This window comes from Ambystoma mexicanum, chromosome 7p (genome assembly GCF_040938575.1).
Source record: "Ambystoma mexicanum isolate Mex_15411 chromosome 7p, UKY_AmexF1_1, whole genome shotgun sequence".
Taxonomy (NCBI): Eukaryota; Metazoa; Chordata; class Amphibia; order Caudata; family Ambystomatidae; genus Ambystoma; species Ambystoma mexicanum.
In genome coordinates, this window is record NC_090939.1 from 5407299 (window position 1) to 5422319 (window position 15021).

Here is a 15021-nt window from a genome sequence, read left to right on the forward strand (position 1 = left end):
GAGCCCAGGAACATCTCAACCACCTGCCACTTCCTACAGACTGGGATTCCCCCGTCAATTACAAAAAGTCCCATATGATACCTTTCCAAGGACTCCAGTTCATCAGAGCCGTCTTGGATACTGCCTCGGTGAAAGCCTTGCCTCACGAGGTGAGAGACCAACACATTCTGCAGATGGTAACAAAATTCCAGAATGCCCTGCGTCTACCGGCCTACGATTTTCTGAGGTTTCTTGGCCTAATGACATCCTGCATTTTTCTGGTGCCAGAGAACCCATTGAGCATGAGGTCCCTTCAATGGGCCCTCAGGACTTGGTGGTCACAGTTATTGTGAAATATGTCAGATTGTCTGCAAGTTCCGAGCAGAGTGGCTTAAGACCTTTTATGGTGGGATTGCAAGGACAATATTCTCAAGGGAAAATCTTTTTGGCAGCCATGGCCGGAGAGAACAGTAGTGACTGACGCCTCACTCACAGGGTGGGGAGCCCACACCGATCTGACAATAAGCGGTCGTTAGTCTCCATCAGAGTCCAAACTACACATCACCCTTTTGGAGCTTAGGGCAATCAGACTAGCGCTGAAGGCCTTTCTGCCCTCCGTCCAGGGAACATCCTGATAATGGCGGACAACACAGTGGCCATGTACTAGCTCAACAAAAGAGGTGTATGGTCACTACTACTGTGCAGAGTTGCAATGCAGCTGTGGTTCTGGGCAATACAAGAAGGAATCTGTCGGCCGTTCACCTAGCCGGAGAGCAGAACACGGCAGCTGACACTCTGAGCAGGCAGAGCAGTCTCCGACTAGTGGGAGCTAGCTCAGGAAGTTCTTCAGGAGATCTTCACCCTTTGGGGTACCCCTCAAGTGGATCTGAGACCAAGGTCACCATAGCTAACAGTATTGCTCAAGGGAATTCCCACCGAGAGGAGCTCTATGGGACGCGTTCGTAGTGGACTAGGAATTGCTGCTTCTGTATGCGTTTCCGCCAGTTCCCGTCATTCCTCACGTGATTAGGAGGTTTAGAAAGTTTGGGACATCCATGATCCTAATTGCTCTGGATTGGGCCAGGTGGACGTGGTACCCAGACTTTCTGGACATGTCCATCTGCCCTCTAATAAGCCTTCCACAGAGAGGATCTTCTCTTGCAAGGGGATGGTCAGGATCTCCATCCAGAGGTCAAGACACTCTGCCTTCACGCATAGTTTCTGAGAGACTAAGATATAAGGATTGGGACCTCCCAGATGACGTAATGGAGATCTTGCCTTCGGCCAGAAGGCCAGCAACCAAATCCTTGTACCGGTGTCGTAATAAATTCAGTAACTGGTGCAAAGATAAGAATGTGGACCCTTTTCAATGTAGCACTCGTATGGTTCTTTTCTGTTGCATTTGGCCAATCTGGGGCTCCAGATTGGAACGATAAAAGGATACCTGGTGGCGTCTTCCATCTTTAAGCGCTCCTCTGAAGAGGTCCCTTATTTCAAGATACCATTTGGTTGTGCAATTTCTAAAGGGTCTCACTAATGTGTACCCTCCAGTCCCTTTTCATATCCCTGTTTGGGATTTTAATTTGGTATTGAGATTTCTCACATGTATTCCATTCAAGCCATTACATTCATGTCCTCTAAGGTTATATCAAAAACAGTCCTACTAGTGGCTTTAGCATCAGCCCGCAGGGTTGGTGAGTTGCAGGCTCTTTCTTGTAAGCCTCCTTGCAGCGTATTTCATAAGGATAAGGTCATCCTCAAAGTTAAATCCTCATTCCTGCCTAAGGTAGTCTCAGACTTTCATTTGTCGCAAAGAATAATGCCACCAGCCTTTTAATCCTCCCCTGCATGCAGGCAAGGAGGAAGAAAGGCTTCACAGGCTAGACCCGAAAAAGGCTCTAAGCTTTTTTATCTCAAGACTTACTAAATTTAGGCAAGATGATCAACTCTTCATTGGGTATACCGGCTACAAGTTGGGCTTGGCCGTAACAAAACAGACTATATCCAGATGGATAATTTTAGCAATTGGAGAATGTTCTGGCTGGTAAAGGAGCACCAGATGGGCTAAGAGCTCACTCCACAAGGGGCATGGCAACTTCTGCAGCTCTCCACAGGGGTGTCCTGTGTGCAGCAGCCACTTGGTCCACTATGCACACATTTATAAAACATTTGGAATCTACGTAGTCTCAAGGGGGTCTTTTTGCAAAATCTGTTCTTCATACAGTGCATGACTAAATTAAATCGTATGCCCTCCTCCAATTGGCACTGCTTTGGGAATCAAATGTGGGAGGACACAATCCATTCGAAGAACAAGTTACTTACCCCTGGTAACGGTCTTTAGACTGGATGTTCCTCCCACATATTTCTCATCGCCCTTCCCAGCCTACCCCACTGTACAATTTACATGTTTAACAATCCGCGCTTCCTGAGAGTTTACGGTCTGGGAGTACGCCTGGTCAATTAATGACAATGAAAAAACAGAACTGAAGCCAACGGGCGTGGCTTGAGCCGTTTATGCTATGGATGACGTTGATGCGTGACGGCAGCCCTGAGGGACATTGATGCCACTACATCAAGTACAGCGCCCTCTAGTGTAAGAATGTTCTGAAGCAGCAAAGCTGGGTGATACGAATATCAAAGATAAGGAATACTTGGGAGGAACATCCAGTCGAAAGATCGTTACCAGGGCTAAGTAACTTGTTCTCCTTTGTGCAGAGCTTGTCCTGTACACAATGCTATACAGCGTTTACTGGAATCTCCACTCAATTTGTGCAGAGCTTGTCTTCACTGCCTGCTTTTGTAGAATGTGTACTTACTGCAACACAATGTATGGCCCAAAATGTGTATCTTAGAAAAACATTTGAAAATCTATACAACGCAAAGTCTGGTGTGTGCCTGGGTGTGTAGTTGAAAGGGTTGTGTGTGATGTTCCCATCGATGGACTAGCGTGATGTCTGCATTTGAGAGCATACCACATCCTCCTCCCCCAGTCCCCTACCCTTTCTCTTTTTCTCTTTTTCAGCCGAACTCTTCAAAATCTGCAAGGAGCTGGCCAACACTGATGCAGTCTCTACCTCTCCTGCCGCCTCCCAGGCCCTTTGCTCAGCCCTTCCCTCTCAAGTCATCTCTAAAACCCAGGACATCGTGGCCACTCTCTCATCCCCTCCCCCTCTTCACCCTTCTGTAAACTCTGGCCCTCTTGCAGCCACCCGCACCCTCTTTCTCTTCCTTTGCTCTTTTCTCCCCAACAAGGTTTCCAAACAAATCCGATCTATGAAAGTCTCGTCAAGGTTCTTCCTTGTTCCCCCAAAACCATCAAGCACCACATTGACCCTTGCTCCTGCCCTGGCTGATTTCTGCAACCTCTCATTCGCCTCGGGAGTGTCCCCCCTCCCACCCACTCCCCCTGAAGCACTCTTGTGCACCCTCTTCTCAAACGACCAGCTGACCCTTCTTGCCCAGGAAAATATTGCCTGATCTCCATCACACCTTTTCTGGGCAAGCTCTTGGAAAAGCTGGCCATCTAGCAGCTTAACCTCTACTCCGAGTTGGTTGTCTCCATGACATCAATCTGGCTTTAGAGCTGCCAGAAGCATGGAAGCTGCTCACCTGAACATCTGTGAAGATGTCTCTTCTGCCTTCGACATTCAACAATACCATCCTGCTCGACCATCTCCATGACAAGCTGGATATCACTGATCAGGCGCTGGACTGGCTGACTTCTTTCCTCTCTGATTGACCCTCCCAGGCCCAACTTGGGCCTTCCTTTCCTCTATACCCCTCTCTACCTGCGGTGTTTGTTCCTCAGGGGTCTAACTTCTCTCTATTGCTTTTCAACCAATAGCTGGCAACTCTCGCCCACCGCATTGCCGCTCTCTGCTCCAACTTCCAGTGTTATGCGGATGACACTCAACTCACCTCATCTTCAGGCTTCCCTCGGCTACCTTTTTCTTCTCATCTCGGATTGCCTGTCTGCTATTCCGGAGTGTTGTGCCACCAACAATCTCTGCCTCAGTGCTAGTAAAACAGCCTCCCTATCGGCACACCTTTGCCCTCCTTTCCTGTTACTCTCTGGCCGGCCTCACTTGGCCCTCCTCCTACCCCCACCTGTGAGGCTAAGAACTCGGTCATCTTTGACTCCACACTTTCCTTTTCTGCCCACATTTCTGAGGTCTCTATAGTAAAACTTCTTACTGCACCTCCTCAGAGGTATTCGACATTTCCTCTCCTTCTCCCAGAAGCTCCCTGTATCTCGAGCCTTGGTTCTCTCTAGGCTGGACTAACAGCCTCTTTCTAAATCTGCCTGCTTCTACTCTCCGACCATTGCAACTCATCCAGAACATGACCGCGAGACTTGCCCTGGGATCCTATCTGTCCAGCCTTGAAATCTCTTCATTGGCTTCCAGTGGCTGCAAGGATTACATTCAAGAACCTTTGCCTTGTCCATAAGGGTTTCTGGGGCCTGGGTCCAAAATAACTTCAAATCTCCCTCCGCAAATACCTTCCCTCTCGTGCTCTCTCTTTTCTACTCCCTTCCTCTTTGCTTCTGCCTTCTCTCCCCTGTTGATCTGTTCCGCTTTGGCAGCGTGCAACTTGCTACCCTCTGTTGCTGGGCCCAGGTACTTGCCCGCCCTGCCATGCACTGCCTCTTGGCAGCCCTTGCACTTTGGGTCTGTAACCCTACAGCCCCCTGACCCCTCTTTTCCTGCACTTATCGCACACCCCTGGTCTTTACCTTTAACCTAGCACTTGCTGGCTGCACTTTCCCCCTTCCCTGCACTTGCGCGTTCTCAATGTCACTGGGCCTAGTAAGATTGTTTTTGTTCTCCCTTGCCTCGTCGCGCTCTGAAACATGTGTATGAGCGTGATACAAATAAAATATCAATACCTTAGTAGGACAGTGTGCTGCATGTGGTTTGTCCTGTGGCTGCTGTGCAGAAACAGCCTGTGCTCCAGACAGCACAGGCCTGTGTTCTACTCTGGGATTCTCTTTCTGCACCGCCTGGATTCCAGGCGGTCTCGGCTTGTGCATTAGATCCAATCTGCTGTAGTTTAAGGCGGAGCCCAGACTAAAATGTTTTTTTATCAAAATCAGCAAATTACACAAATATTTGATCTTATTTGTATTTGCACATTTAATAAGCAAATTACCATTGCCATAGCTTGAAGAATTCTTGTTGCATTTCTGTGAATTAATACTGTAACTGGACCTTCTTTTGAATGTCTACAGTTTGAGCAGTTTTGGTCGATTCAACTGGTTGCATGTACATGCAAGTATGGGAGGGGTGTACCCAATCATAAAAAAACAGTCAAGTTCAGGTCAACCAAGTGCCCCGCTATATTGCAGACTTGTATTTTTGCAACCTCTGCTAACTAGTTTCATGTCTGCCTGGTGACGGAGCTGTAATTGTGCTGCTCAGGTTATAGTGTTTCGATGTAACAGTTCTCCTGTGTGGTGTGGTTTTCTCCCCAGAGAGCAGTTGCTGGCGATGCATCCGAATCTGCTCTTCTAAAGTGCATCGAGCTGTGCTGCGGCTCTGTGAGGGACATGAGGGAGAAAAACACCAAAGTAGCCGAGATACCCTTCAACTCCACCAACAAGTACCAAGTAAGAGCCTGATCTCTGGGCGGAACCTGCCGTGTGCAGCCCCCACTTCATGGCGTGCTTTAGCCCTGTGCCCTAGCTATACTGATGTGGGGGGGAATTGCTCCAGTCCGATCTGCTGTGTGAATATTTACACCTGCATTTCCCTTTAGGCTGGTCTGGTTACAGTCTGTAGGTATGGCTGTACCCCCCCCCCCCCCAACACCCCATTGTTGCATCCAATACATACTGGCCTTTCTCCCTGGAGAAAGATGTTTCTTGGGCGAGCCTTTGAAAACGCAAGGCTCGGAATATGAAGGCTGTAACCACCATGCATCCTGTTGCAACTTTGTAGTCCGTTTCTCGTCCCAAACCTGGGCCTCTTTGAAATGTTTATGGCACTTCACTCCCCACTTAGAAAAGAGACTCACACAGGACGCCAGTTTCCTCCTGGTTCCTCAAGCACCAACAGAAGAGCACAACCTCTATCCCTCTTGCCCTGACTAACCCACCGGAGACTATACCAATGGTAACTGCGCAATATAATAAGACCACTTAACATAAAAGTAATGTCTAAACCTCGACACGCATTATAGGAAATCCCCCCCCAACACACGGGGGAATGAGGCGGGACCTCTTAGATGTGCTGTACACGTTTTCTCTTGGAGCTCCGGTTGGATTGGGCTGCCTTGAGTTTGCGTCCAAGTGGAGGCTATGGGCATGCATACACAGCACATTCATTGCTATGGAGTGGGGGGGACACAGCTATGTTTGCGACAGTAGCCTTTATCTGCTAGGAAAACCTGGGCACCTTTTAACCCTCTGCCTCATACCCGCTGATAGAACTGGCAGCGCCGTTTGCCTAGCGATAGGTTTCATCTTTTCAGTTGTCGGTCCATAAGAATGCAAACCCATCGGAGTCTCGCTACCTGCTCGTTATGAAGGGTGCTCCAGAGAGGATTCTGGGTCGCTGCAGCACTATCCTGCAACAAGGCAAAGAGCAGCCTCTGGACGAAGAGCTAAAGGATGCCTTCCAGAACGCTTACCTGGAGCTGGGAGGACTAGGCGAGAGAGTGCTCGGTAGGTGGGTCTTTAGAGTAGCATGTTTTACTAATGCTTGTGCTAACGTCTGGTAAAGCAAAAACTGAAGATTGAAGGAGTGTGAAAGTGGGAGGTGCGATGTGGGGTCAGACACTGGATGACTGGCTATGCACAAATTGGGTGGCATCTTCCCCACCAAAGCCATTAAAAGCTGTAAATGGCAATATGGGTCGTCCTAGTAAGCTCGGGCGTCGTGCATGCTGTGGCCTCAGATTGTCATGGGGTGAATGGGCGGTAACGGGGGTGATCCTGAACATTACATGAATTGTATTGGATTGTATATGGCTATTTATATAGCGCTGTTTCCCCATTTGTATAGCCTCAATGCGCTTTGTGGTCGGAATGCCCTCTGTGACCGTAGTCCGTCTGCTGGAAGAGAGTTTTAGATTGGGAGATGCATCGGTCTAGGGTTTACGTGGCTGGCTAGGCAACCCAAAAAGTCAGGCACATGGGTAGGCACTGTTGGTGGTTAGCAATAGATTGCTATTGTCGAGTCTGTTACCAACTATACCGAATTTCTTTTCATTGGTAGTTGATGTATGCTAGTGGCAGAGGTGTTTGTGTGGACGGCTATATGCGCTGCTAGACTGGATGAACATAGCCATAGCTGCATTCTATGGTGCATGGATGTTTGGCCGTGCCTGCGACCTATGTCCGAAGACGTGGTGTGAGGTGTATGTACCATATGCTTTGAAGTTGGCGGACGGCTTTGTCTCATTGTTCGAGGCCCCTCTGGTGCAATGGTCTTAGTGGTGAGGGTGGGTGAGTTGGGTAGGAATGTTGTTGTGCATGGGACGACAGTATGTCGGGTGAGACGCTGCGAATGCTGCTGGCCTCTTTTGTAATTGGTGTAAGGGGATGTTGGGTTCGGCAGTGTGGTTTCAAGAGCAGAGGGGAGGGTTTGGGGTGATATAATGGGGAAAAGCCAGGATTTTTAGGGCCCTCTGGAATTTCAGATGGTTTTCAGTGTTACAAATGTGTAGGGAGGAGTTCCAGATGATTGGCGCTTGGGCGGAGGAGGATCCACCCAGCCTGGAGGAGTTGTGACGTGGGACCACTAGGGGAAAAGCAGTGCAGGATCTGCAATTCCTTGAGGGCTGGTAAGGAATTTTGGTCCAGTGTTTGGGGCGGCGCAGTGGGTGATGCACGTGGCTTTAAAGGTAGTGCGTCGCCCAATCTGGAGCCAATGGAGGACTTTTAGTGTAGAGCTGATGTGTTCTCTGGTGGGTAGGCTAATGAGCAGGCGTGGTGCCACGTTTTGGATTCTTTGGCGTTTCCTTAATTGAGATGGCGGGCGCCTAGGTAGAGGCAGTTTGCATAATGTAGGCGGGACAGGATGATGGAGTTGATGGCGATAAAGATCCGCCTGAGAATCGTAGATGGAAGAAGCAGGTTTTAGACACTGTAGTGGTGTGTTGGGTGAGGGATAGATCTGCATCCAGTGTAACATCAAGTTTTATTTTTTCATTATTTTACCACGATAGAGATTGCCGGTGCTTGTTCTAGGGGTTGAGGCCACGGAATCGGTTGGGGAGTAGGGCTGTTTTTCCTCAAACGAAACTAGGATTTCAGTTTTCCCAGGGTTGAGGATGAGGTGGTTGACCGTCATCCAGTGGTCCATATCCAAGAGGCATGATGACAGGTCTGGACTGCCGGAGCCTTGAGATTTTGGGATTTTGAGGATGTCTTCTGCGTAGTTGTAGCAGGTAAGATTGTATGAGCAGGTGATTACAGGCAGGGGTTTTAGGTAGAAGTTGGAAGATTAGAGGAGATGGGGATGCTCCTTCCTTGTGGGACACCTTTTCTTAATGGTCGTGAGGTGGAGGTGCATGAGATGAAAGGGATCCATGAGAGGGCGGTTTCTGATTCCTAGTGTTTGTAGCCTGTGTAGTAGGATAATGTGATCAAAGGCTGCAGGGGGGTCCAGCAGGAGGAGTACAGCGCAGCCTTCTGAGTTGGCTGTTTTCAGGTCTTCCCAGACTTTCTGTTCCCCTGAGTAGCCTGAAGCCTGATTGCGCAGGGTCTAGGAGGTTGTTGCTTTCAGCAAACTGGCTATGTTGTTTGTAAGCCACGCGGTCCATTAGTTTGGCGATAAGTGTGTTGGAGATTGGCCGGTAGTTCTGGGGAAGGTGTGGGTCGAGTGTTGTGTTTTTGAGGATAGGTTTGATGAATGAGGATTTTAGGACTTGCGGGAAAGATCCTGATGCGAGTGGTTGAGGATTGAGCACCTGCACAGGTGGAGGCTAGAATGTTTTTGAGGAGTGAGGGTGGGCAGGGTTCCTCTGGGTAGTCGGAAGGGCAGCTATCTGCTGATAGCGTGAGGAACTCTAGGTGTGTGATGGGAGAGTTCAGGATTTGTATGAGGGTGGAGTTTTGGAGGCGGGTCAGTGGCAGGCGGGCGGGGTGTTTGTTTTAGTTTAGAGATGATGGCGGAGTGTCATTGGCGGCATTGTGGAAGTGCAGAGATATGGTGTCACATAGGACTTGGATATTGGTGGGGGGGGGCTGGCTCGAGCATGCAGTGAATTTGAATTTGGCTAGGATTCTATGTAGTTCTTTGCTCGGATTTGGAGCATTTAGGATTCTGTTCCCATAGACTGTTTGTGTTTTTTTTTCTTGCTTTTTTTGATTTCCAGGCAGTATGTTCTGGTTGTTCTTGCTAGGGTGGTTTGTTCTGGGCTGGGGGATCTGCTCTCCAGGTCCGTTCCAGACGGTGCTTGAGAGTTGAGTGATTTGAGAATGGCAGAGAACCACCTGGGTTTGGTCCTGATTTTGTTGGAGTGAGGGGTGCAAGGGCATTTGATTGCTGGTGGTCCTTCCTGGAGGGAAAGTGTATGGACACAGTTGAGTGTGTGGTAGATCTGGGATGATTACGACTTTGTTCAATAGTGGAATGGTAGGGGGTGGGTGGTAGGCTGTTGTCATGGGTGGCCTCCAACGCCAGCCGCGGCACCCTTTGGTATGGAGAAGTTAATTGCTGAGTGATCAGTCCATGATATGGGGCAAGAGGGGGGGGCTGGGTAGATATGGTGCTGAAATCGCATCAAGGGTCTGCCCTCTTGTCCACACATCTCCACACCCACGCACCCACGTGCGTGGGTGTGGAGATGTATTGTGCCAGGTTCAGTGATTCTGGATTATCTGTCGGTGATCTGGTCATAGGGTTTGAGGGTGAGTCGAACCATACTTTGAAATCCCCTGTTGGATGTAGGATGAGGTCGGTGGCCATTGCTGTACCAGGTGTGCCTGCAAAGTAATTGTTGTAGCCAGGGGGGCTGTAGATGAACAATTCCGAATTGGCCCACTCTGTAAATGACCATGTTCCTTCTTTTTCGTGCAGGGTTCTGCCACCTCACTTTGCCGGACGATCAGTTTCCAGAGGAGTTCCAGTTTAACTCTGAAGAGGTGAACTTTCCCACCGAGAATCTCTGCTTTGTGGGGCTCATCTCCATGATAGATCCCCCACGAGCAGCTGTGCCGGATGCTGTGGGGAAGTGCCGCAGTGCTGGAATCAAGGTGTGTTGATGTGGCGCCCGACCCCACCCCTGCCCTCACCAAGAAAGCTGATGCTGGCGCTTGCTTGCCCTGTAACTGATCTGTGCATCCGTGCACCATCATCCCATACCCCAGGCACATATGCACCCCCCCCATAGCCCAGGCACATATACACCCCATTACAGGAGTTCTACCTATTTTGGACCCGTTTCTTCTTTGTGGGGTCCGTTGGAGGTGAGGGAGTGCAAACACCCCTTTTCAGCCAGCATCCATAGCTGTCTTTCTAATTGGTTATTTTTTTTTTTTTTTTGTGTAAAACTTCAACTTGATATGGTATATCATGTTTTTGTTACATTTCGTTGAGTCGAAGAGAGAGTAAAATGCTTTTCTCAATCACACAATTCATCTTTTCATTAGACATTGCCAAAATTCTGATTAATAGTTCCACATTGTGGTCATGCAGTTGTCCGATTGCCTAAGCCAACTGATATGTAGGCACTGATGTTAGGATTTCATCGAAGAAATTAATTAGACAGCATGACAACTTGATGTTGTGTCCTGCCACAGCATAGTCCCACCAATCATCTTCCTCGTTAGTTAGCGATTTAAAGTCCTTTAGGTGTGTTTCACGTAGATTGGTTAGCGAGGGGCATACTGCTGCTAAATGTTTTAAGGACTCAATTGCTGATGTACCACAGAAGCGGCATTTGTTGTCAGTTGTGTCTTTGTTCCTACGCATCCAAAGCATCTCGTTGGTGTTTAAGGCATTTAGGCGTAGCTTCAAAAATTGTGCCCTATGATGCCGCGAAGGACAGTGTGTAAGAAATTTTGGTTGGCAATGCAGCTTGACAATGCTTCTCGAAGGAGGTAGCGTGGATTTAAGAGCTACGCGGTTGTTATAGGTTGTAATCCAATCCCAAGAAGCTAGTTTTTTTTTAGCGTGTTGGGGACGTTGGGTTAGTTCTTCCTCGGATATACCTGCTTCAGCTGTAATCCGATTTAACTTACTCCTCCATACATCGATCAACACATTTGTCGTCGCATCATTGCTTGGTTGAAGAATATTATAAGCAGAGGTAGAAGAGCTGAGCAGTATCTTACGCAGAAGTGATAGAGATTTCCAGACTACTGACATATAGATTGAGTTTAATGCTAACTCATATCTAAGTGCTGATATTGAAATGTAGTTTGGAAGATTCAAGACTCGTCTCCAAAACTTTCCTTCCAGTCGACTCCAGACATCATAGCTGATATTTAGCGCCGCTTCACTCCCAAAAGTGATTGTTGGAACAACTTTTTGTAGGTAAAACATTATGACCGGAGTAATGGAGAATTTCCCGTAGTCGGAGTTAATTTTGGCCGCTTGAAGGCTTAAGATCTTTGTTTTGGCTGTCAGATCTTCGATCCAGGCAGTTTCTGAAAGGGAGTCATTGATCATAACACCTAAGTAACGAATCGACTGGACGACCTCAAGTACTTGTTCATCTATATGCCATTTAAAAGCTTTGTCTTTTTTTGTCATGGATCGACCAATGCACAAGATCTTTGTTTTCTCAGTGTTAATGGTCAACTCGTTTGCAGATAGAAACTCTTTCAGACGAGAAAGAAGGTGCTGAAGGCCAATTTGTGTTTGATCTATCAACACTATATCATCGGCATAGACCAGATGGTTGATGACCTGACCGTTGAGTTTCGGCGGAAAGCAGTGAGTAGATTTTAGGCAATCTGGTAGGTCAGCAATGAAAAGTTTGAAGAGGTCTGCTGCAAGCGGGCATCCTTGTTTAACGCCTCTGCGCGTTCTTATTGGTTCTGTGAGATCTCCTTGTGAGTTAATTCTAATTTGAATTGAGGTGTTCGAATGCAAGGCGATGATTGGATCTAACAGATAGTTCGGACATTTCCATAGATGTAATTTTGCCCATAATTTGGTCCGATTGATAACATCGAAGGCTTGACGAAGGTCAATAAAAGCAAAAAAAAAATTTTTCTTCGCCTCTATTGCTGACAGTTTCAGGAACGATAAAAGTGTGAGGTTTGCGTCCGTACCCACATTCTTCGTGAAACCTGTTTGTCGAGGATCGAATTTACCAGATGAGATAGCCCAATTTACCAATTGTTGACGCAGAAAGGATCCGAAGATCTTGCTAATTGTGTCCAGAAGGGCGATCGGGCGATAGTTCGCAGGATCAGCCCGACAGCCCTTCTTGTAAATCGGAACCACTATTGCTTTGGACCATGTAGAGGGAATCATCTTACAGAATGCAATCTGAGAAAATAGTTCATGTATGAATACAGCCCAGAGTACTCTATGTTTTTTAAGCGTCAAGTTTGAGATTTGGTCAGGGCCAGCAGCTCTGGAGTTGTTGAGTTTAGAAATTGCAAGCTCAATCTCATCGCGTGATGGTGTGATATTCCAACTGGTACTTGGTGCGATGGGAGGGGTAGAGACTTCAGACATTGAGTCAACATATATTGAAGTAAAATGGTCATGCCAATCTTTACTTGGTATTTCATTGAAGATTGATGGGTTAGATTTCGAGCGACCTTTATTTAAGATAGCCCAAATATCGCGGGTATTTCTGTGAGCCAATAGTTTTAACATGGTTTCTGCTCGTCCTTGATCAATTATTATTCGGTGTGATCTTAACCAGTTGCGATAGACTTGCCTACGCCTCTTTATCTCCATAGCCTTGGAGTTTTGGTCACAGTGTGTTCTTTTGATCAACTTGATGTCTCTTCTCAGTAATTTTTTTGCCACTAATATTTCCGGACTATATAGATGTTTCGGAGTTGTTCCAACAATTCTTGAAGTAAGATTGATCTGAGTGAAATCTGACAAGAGTGGAGTATATTCTACGGTCTGAAGTGTGTGCAAGCTCCGGTTTATGTGGCTGATCTTTGGACCACTTACTCTCAGTCTGTTTCCTGCAGCAGTTAATTGGAGTGGGACTGAGTGTTTTTCTGGAGGGCTACCAAGGTCTTCACACCAGACTAATCGCAACAGGTCGTGGTCGCTCGATGTCGTTGGTAGCACATTTAGGGAGGTTGCTCTTTCAAGCACATCAGACGAGGCCCAGATATAATCCAACGTGTTTTTCCGATTCAAGCTGTGCCAAGTAGGATTGGCCGGAGAGTCACCTCGGATTGTTCCATTTAACATGTAACAGTTGCGCTCTAGCAGATTTTTCGCCCAGAGTTGTCCCCTCGAGATGACATCAGAGTCTGACAGCCGAACATTTGATTTAGAGAAAGGATCAAATTTAAACCAGCTACAATTTAGATCCCCACATATTATTACTGAAACATTTTCATGTTTCAGAAAAGCATGATCAATTTCAGTCATAACAGATTGAATGAAGGCTGAGGATGAGATCATGGCGGGATTCCAATAACCATTTATGATCAAAATGTTAGAAACCATTGTTTTTGATGAGAATTTAATTAAAGTGCTTTGTACGAACGGATTAGGGTTAGCGGAGTTGACCAATGTCCACTGGTTCCCAATTTTTAGTAGAGTTATTAGACCGGCAAATGGTCTTCCTTTAGAGTTCTTTTCAGCGGGATTGATTAGGATGGCAAATCCATCGCAGATAGGTGAATCACGTAACCACGTTTCTTGTAAGCATATGATAAAAACTTTTTCCAGGGATTCCTGGAATGTGTTAAATAGATGTTTGAATCCTCTGGTGTTCCATGACAATAAAATTAACTCCTGCTTGGTAGTTTGTTGTCGTTGTTATTTGCATGGACCTTGTGGATATCTTTTGTAGTTGTTAGCTCTTCTTTCAAAGGATTGATGCGTGGCAGCGTCTAAGATATCGGGAGAAGAGACTAAAGACTGACGTAGGGCTGCACGCATAACGGCTCCGGGATTTGCCTCATTGACCAACTTGGAGGCAGATGACAAAGTTGTTCCCGAAGCAGCTGGTTCCAGAGTGAGATCGAAGCCGTACACCAGAAGATCTTCATTTGCTTGGAGTAACATGTTTTTTACTGCTGCAGAAGCAATGTGCAGTAGAACATGATCAGATGCTGATTCAGATACGTATTCTACAATTTTGATATCGTCAGATGAAATGGCTCTCAACGGTGGAATACATGCGAGCAATTTCAAGATATTTCTTCGATTTAGGTTGACCTCATTTCCGTCTGAGTGAACATTTTGGAGACGAAGTTTCCACTTATAATTTCTAACTTCAGGATTTCCAAGACCTGACATTCTGTTGGTTGAAGGAGCGTGCAATTTTGATTGATTTGATGTTTGTTTGGGATTTAACCTTGCACTTAGCATTTGTTGCTGTGCCTTGTTTGAAACAGAGATAGGATGATTTACAGCTGGATTTACTTGTAGCGGCTTTGGGCCTTTGTCTGCCTCTTTAATTATCCTTAGGACGTCATCAGGTGATTTGACAGTTTGAATTCTTAAAGAAGTATGAGTAGAGTTTTCAGGATCATCCGAGTAGGTTGATAAATTGCATAAATCGATTGCAGAAGCTGTCGAGCCATGTACTGAAGACAACAAGCTCGAATCGATCCGCCTGCGTTTTGCTGCTAACTTAGGCTGGTTCAATTTGATACGCGGTGAGGTTTGTTGCTTGCCATCAATACTTTTGACAGGGATGATGAGAGAAGATCTTGAGAATAAACTTGACTTCTTCGGAGTAGTTAGATTTCTTACAAACTTATTCGTCGTTTGTTGTGATTGTTTCGGTAAAGTACTTTTTGGTAGTTTTGGTGGCAGTACTTGATTTCTACATGACTTTTTCGGTTTGCTTTTTGTCGTGGTAGTAATAGATTTTGCTGAGCCCTTGAAAATATTAAATGAATTTACTGCCATAGCAATTGGTATGGCGTCTGTTTTG

At 46.8% G+C, this 15021-nt stretch overlaps 1 protein-coding gene across 1 annotated transcript in view; it reads left to right on the forward strand.

The window, feature by feature from the left end:
* LOC138525604 (sodium/potassium-transporting ATPase subunit alpha-1-like) overlaps positions 1-15021 on the forward strand; it is a 136380-nt gene that overhangs the window by 70183 nt on the left and 51176 nt on the right. Inside the window, exons 11-13 of the mRNA XM_069635644.1 lie at positions 5453-5587; positions 6451-6643; positions 10005-10180. Of these exons, the coding sequence (XP_069491745.1) occupies positions 5453-5587; positions 6451-6643; positions 10005-10180 (504 nt within the window). The remainder of the gene's footprint in view (positions 1-5452; positions 5588-6450; positions 6644-10004; positions 10181-15021) is intronic.